General features: G+C 43.0%; 2 protein-coding genes across 2 annotated transcripts; one reads left to right on the top strand and one right to left on the bottom strand.

Moving 5' to 3' along the window:
* The first annotated feature begins 31 nt into the window (after window positions 1-31).
* On the top strand, window positions 32-1,402 carry LOC113486293 (ubiquitin recognition factor in ER-associated degradation protein 1-like). The gene is made up of 3 exons (XM_026860049.1): window positions 32-152; window positions 492-622; window positions 1,032-1,402. Exons 1-3 carry the CDS (start codon window positions 54-56, stop codon window positions 1,108-1,110), a joined length of 309 nt encoding a protein of 102 aa, XP_026715850.1. The 5' UTR covers window positions 32-53; the 3' UTR covers window positions 1,111-1,402.
* A 1,699-nt stretch (window positions 1,403-3,101) lies between these two features.
* On the bottom strand, window positions 3,102-5,877 carry MRPL40 (mitochondrial ribosomal protein L40). Its single transcript, XM_026860048.1, has 4 exons — window positions 5,730-5,877; window positions 5,023-5,106; window positions 3,891-4,046; window positions 3,102-3,533 (listed from the first exon to the last, which is right to left on the bottom strand). Exons 1-4 carry the CDS (start codon window positions 5,774-5,776, stop codon window positions 3,224-3,226), a joined length of 597 nt encoding a protein of 198 aa, XP_026715849.1. The 5' UTR covers window positions 5,777-5,877; the 3' UTR covers window positions 3,102-3,223.
* Between the last annotated feature and the right edge of the window lie 34 nt (window positions 5,878-5,911).

The following is a 5,911-nucleotide window of genomic DNA, read 5'->3' as shown; positions in this document are numbered from 1 at the left end:
AAGTACATTTTTTTTCTCCTTTGTCACTAGGCCGACTTAATATTACGTACCCGATGCTGTTTAAGCTGACCAATAAAAATTCAGACCGAATGACACACTGTGGAGTCCTTGAATTTGTGGCCGATGAGGGCATATGTTACCTTCCACATTGGGTGAGTTGTCTCATGCTGAACTCTCAAAACCTGAAGAGTAGGATTATTGAGTTGTCAGTTTAATATTAAAGAGGTGGAATGTTTCCTGAAAGTGTGTGCCTTTGCTATTCAGCAGCATTCAGTCACAGCTCAGGTTTCCCTCCACGAGAGTTTAACTAACTAAGCAAAGCAGGCTGCTTTTTAAGATGCACTTTACTGTTCTTCCAGAAATTAAAACATAGTAAACTGGTGCATTTCAGGGAAGATAGTGGCCCTAGCAAAAATAAGTATACTCAAGGAAAGAATTAGAAACATCAGTCTTGTTGATAGTGATTTGTATCTTTGTATTCATTCTTGCAGATGATGCAGAACTTGCTGCTGGAGGAGGGAGGCCTGGTACAAGTGGAGAGTGTTAATCTTCAAGTTGCTACTTACTCAAAATTCCAGCCACAGAGTCCAGATTTTCTTGACATCACCAATCCCAAAGCTGTGTATCCTTCCTATCAATTACAGAGCAGAGAACAAAAGTTTTCTCCCAAACTGGCAAAATGAAGCAGAGCTAGTTTTTCAGGTGTGGCTCATACTCTTCTAGTAGTAGGTAACTACAGCTGCTCCTTCTGAAAACAGAAGGATGGAGACCTTATGCACAGAGATGTTGCAAACTGCTGGCACAAAGCGTAGCCTGGAGTGAAGAAGTGTGAATCTTGGCTTAAAGTCCAAGGAGTTTGAGTGTCCTTTAGAAGAACTAGTACACCCTAATGTTTACTAAAAGGCTGTTTACAATACTGATGGCTTTTAAACAACCTTGGAGAGACTAAGGATCAGAGTTTTATGGCATGGTGACTTTAAAGCATTCAAGTTGCATTGAAAACAAATGTTTCATCTTAACATACTCCAAAGATTAGAAAATGCATTGAGAAACTTCGCTTGTCTAACTACTGGGGATGTCATTGCCATCAACTACAATGAAAAGGTATAGTATATAACACGAGTCCATGCAGGTTTTTTTGGATACCATTAATTTGAGGAAGTAAATTCTGCCCCATGTAAGAAAGTACACTGTATTTCAGTAGATTGTGACCACATAAGTACTTTGTACATCTTGTGAATAGATTTTTATAGATGAGTGGTTTTGGCAACATGGGCACATTTGATCACTTGGGGTTGTAGACTAAGATCAGTTGTTGGAGTTTGGTGCTAAAACAGTCAGCACAAAGCTGTGCAGTATTGTTGTCAAGTAATTCCAGATGGTATATTTTACAATTGATTTTCTGTTGGGAGAGAAACCGCGAGCCGCGCGGTGTCGGCGGTGGCACAACGGGGAAGGGTTCGAAAAGAGGACGTCTGCTTGGAGTTGAGGAGCGTAAAGCGGTCTTAACATCCAGCGGGAGTTTTTTCAGTGTTTATCTGTAAAAGGGCTTGATTTCAGTTACTCTAATATTCCCTTCCTGATGTGAAAAGCTGCGACATTACAGGCAAAAAGTATTTGAGTTGTGCAGAAATGCTCCTGGCTACAGCCCCATGAACACTGAAAGAGCCCTTCAGCACAGGCTGCAGCATAACTTGTCCTTTCAGCCAACTATGGTAACTTCTGAGGGGGAGGGTACCACATAAGAGGTAGTTTTCTTCATAATGGAGGACTCGGAGGCAAAATATAAATGTGACAGTTAAAAGCTAGTATCCTGGCTTACTTCTATACCATTTGGCACTCTACCTTGTTTTTGAGGTAAAACTATTTGAGATAATAGTCACAGCGGGAAATAAGCTCTCTAAGACTGGAATGTCAAACACTTGGTAATATTTTTTCCTGTATTTCAGGAAGCTCTGTGCAAGAGTGAAAGAGCTCGAGTTATGGAAAAGCAGAAATATCCTCCAGTGTGGACGCTCAGAAAGAGCCCACCACCTGACTGGTATATGCCACTCGACCAAGACAAATCAAATTAGCAAGACTGTTTTGCTCTTTGGTCACTAATGTAATACACAATGCACAACTATGCTGTGTGGGTTTTTTTTTTCTCCCATGTCATCTTGAAATTATCCTATAGCTCTGCCCTGCAATATTTTAGTACTCATTAAAAAATACTGGGAGTTTAATTTAAACACTTGGTACTTTTTAAAGGGAAAATTGAGGTGCTTAATTTGTTTCTGGTCTCTTACTACTGTCTTACGCTTTAGATTTCATCTCCGCAACTCAGCAGGGAGCTCCCATGTTAGTGCATTGATGATCAAACTCCTCTTGCTAGATAAGGACCTATTCCCCTACAAGCCAGTGTTACTTTTGGAACAAGATGCCTGCCCCAGGCCTCCCTTACGGGAAAACAAAAGCAAGCTGGGATTCTTTCCTGCCATTTCAGGACAGTCATAACCCCTGGCATGGATTAAGAGCTTCTCACCTGGTGGGATGATGTTACAGATGCTTAATCTGCAACCCTGCCATTTGTGGAACTGCTCTTGACTGGTGGGGTGTGTCAATGGCAATATTCAAAATTACTACAAAAAAATGTTTAAATGACTGAAGAGAGATGTTATGGTTTAGGGCAAACCCTTACAAACAGTTACAATACTTACATGGCAATAAAAAAAAAACTACAAAATGATCTTCATTTTGGCTTTGTCATGGTATGTTTTCCCTCTTATGTACAGAAGTACTTCACTGAGTCTGAAAAGAAAAGCAGTAAACAGTCAGCTGCTGCCTTCCTTATAGTACAGACTGATGTGATGACTGTGACATTCTTTCCTCATGGCACAGGAATCTTTCAAGTTACAGTTTATCTAGAACCAAAAAATGCTGGTCAGGAATGTATGGAGGGATGAGAGATCTAAGCCCAGAAAGATAAAATACTCTGTGAAATACTACTGCTTTGTCTTGTTCTAGTATGGCACAAGTGTAAGGTAGTGTAGTTTTGTTGGGTGTCTTACTGCCTAGAGCACTGTTTAAAAAAAACTCAGATACTTCATTAATGTTGGGGGTTTTTTTACAGTCAAACACCTCCAATATTTTAACCTTCAGTAGGAATTGTTTATTCTTACTCCATTCATTTCTCCTTCAGTTGGCTGAGTAGCTCATGCCAGATGAACAGCAAACTCCTCCATCACTGTGTATACACTTTGGTGATGTCAATGCATTTTCCTTCAGGAGGATCATAACCGGGAAATGGTGGGGTATAATTAGGTCCGTCTCTCTCGAAGGGTAAAAGCCTCTCATCTCGTCTGATAGCTGCCTGGTACAACTCCTCAGATTCAAGGCGCAGTTCCTTTAGTGCCTCTTGCTGAGCTTCTACAAGAGCCCGAATTGCATTCTTTTCTGCCTTATCTTGTTTCAGCTTAAACAAACTCCACTTTTTCATAAGTAAAACTCTTCTTTCAGACTCCTCAAATGACAGAGGGGGAAGACTTCGCACCCTGATAAAGAATAAGTTAATATTGTAATAGAGAAATTGCCTGTGCCCCAAAGAGCAATTTTTTTTTTTTTTAAATCAACCAAAACAACACCCCCACCCCCCCCAAACCTAGAGAATACACTTCATTCATGCAGTGTCTGTCTGTCAGGTTTTCCAGGCATTCTAACAGAAAATTCATGTTACTATATTTTTCACTACTTTTAGCAGGAGCAAATAAAATCATCTTCCTGCACTTTTGTCCTGGTAGAAGTAAATGAGGTTTTGCGCCAAGGCTGGCACTATATTGCAGTTTTGCTGACAAATTAAAAGTATTTCTACTATGAATGCAAGCACATGGTGAAAGACAAGTCTTACTGACCTGTTGCCATCTGAGTACTTAAGTGGTGTTATAAAATCCTCAACTGGAATCATTTCTGGGGCAGCTTTTTCCAACTTTTTAATCTTCTTTTTCATACGATCCTTCTGTGCTTGCTCCTTCCTTACATCCACTTTCTTCTTCTTCTTTGGTTGTGCTCTACAGGGAAAGTAATGAGTGAAAGAATGTATTTTGTCATTTAATTCAACACCAGCAGCTTTCACTTCCACTGTACTTTTCTAAGGACTGTTCCTTCCTGCTTCATTTGGTCCCTAATAGAAGTTCCAGCCATTAGATCTATTCAAATAATGTAATTTCCAGGAGACAGTAATATGCCTTGTGAAATTTTCTGCAGAGCGCGCTCTATCTGCCTGAGAAAAGCAACCTCTAATTTTGTGCTGAACATCAGAATGACCTGAGGAAGTTCCACAAAAATTAAACTGGAATTGTTCTGCACTAGCTCAGAGTGCAGCAGAGCAGGTAACAGGTTTATCTACAAATATTCCTGTCATCTCACATTAAAGAAGAAAATGAGTGGGTTTACACATGCTCCTAAGATTTCTGCATTTGGAACCAAATTCAGTCTGTGGATGTTCTCTCCTGTACTGTGTACTTCACACAGATCCAGTATAGCCAAAGTAACATATGGCACGCTCCATGAACACAGACTAATCCTCACAGCAGATCTGAGAGACATAATTCCTGTCTTAAAGATCAAATAAACTACCTTCATGGTGTGAAACGGTCTTTCTGATGGTACCCAATAGCTACCAGGATATTTTAAATCCAGTTGCATCAAACCAAAACATGGATGCCAAAATGTAACATATACTTAAATGCAGCCTGTCTAGTATACCACTTTAGTAAGGTACTTTCGCTTCAGTTGGGCTTTTATTTGCATTGTTGCTCAAAAGGGAATTCTGGAGCACAGCATAAATCCAGACATCTCCAGCCACATTCTGCAGTTGAGGAAACAAATACAACTACACAAAAGCATAAAGCGGTAATTGTATGGGCTACCATTAAACTCTGCTCGAGACCAACAGTTCTTAACTACTTTACATATAGTGACTTAAAAGCAAACATCTATAGTTAAATTTGTGTTCCCTTGTAACTCCATGGAAGCTACACTCACCTCATTGGGAGCGACGCCCTAAACGCCAGCAGCGAGGTCTGCCAGTGCCTTCCTCGGAGTGGAACCGACTGGGGCAGCCAGGAGCTGTCGAAGGAAAAGGAACACAAAGTCCAGGGAGAAACTGATGACATTGATTCTGCACAGTAGTACGAGGGCTATTTACTAGTCATAACTTAGAATGATGAGCTTTGAATCATCTTTGGCTACTTAATTCATGACAGTATACAGTGTTTGCCATGAGAGGATAACTTCAAACTCTGGCAAGGTAACTAGACCCAAAATTGGGGCTGTTTGGCGCTGTGAAATCCACAGGGTGCCGAGGGGTGAAGCAGATGCACTTAAGTCTATGAATAGGTTAGAGTAATTTTATTCTTAAACTCTGATAATGGCCTCTCTACTGATGTTGGAGAGGTAAAACCAACTCCGTGCAAATCCGAAGATAAGAAACGCCGTTTCTCAAATCTCGGCGGGTGTCACGAGAACCGGCCCAGGTGCCCGCACATCAGCTGCTCAAGGTGCGGAACCAGCCGCACACACCCCACTCCGCTCCCGACCCCTGAGCCAGGCCCAGGCCGCCAGGGCACCCCTGGGGAGGGGGCGAGGCAGGAACCCCGAGCAAGGGGCACTTCGCCGGGCTTCCTCCCCACGGGCCGCGACGGAGAATTCCGGAAAGCCGCTCCCACCCGGCTCCTGGCTCTCCTCCCTACCTGAGCCGGGCGCCGCCGGACGCTGCCCGGAGCGCGGCCGCCAGCATGGCTCCCGGCCGGTGCCCGCGGTGCACCCGCACTCCCCGCCGGCCGCGCCGCAACCCCCGCGTCCCCTGTTCCGGCTCGCGATGGTTCCGCCCGGGCCCGCCGTGCGAGACCCGAGGGAAGTCTGTCTCTTATAC

Source organism: Athene cunicularia (assembly GCF_003259725.1).
Source record: "Athene cunicularia isolate RWA chromosome 15 unlocalized genomic scaffold, athCun1 chr15_part1, whole genome shotgun sequence".
NCBI classification, from domain to species: Eukaryota; Metazoa; Chordata; class Aves; order Strigiformes; family Strigidae; genus Athene; species Athene cunicularia.
Note: the sequence above shows the minus strand (reverse complement) of the source record. Positions and strands in the feature narration are given on the sequence as shown.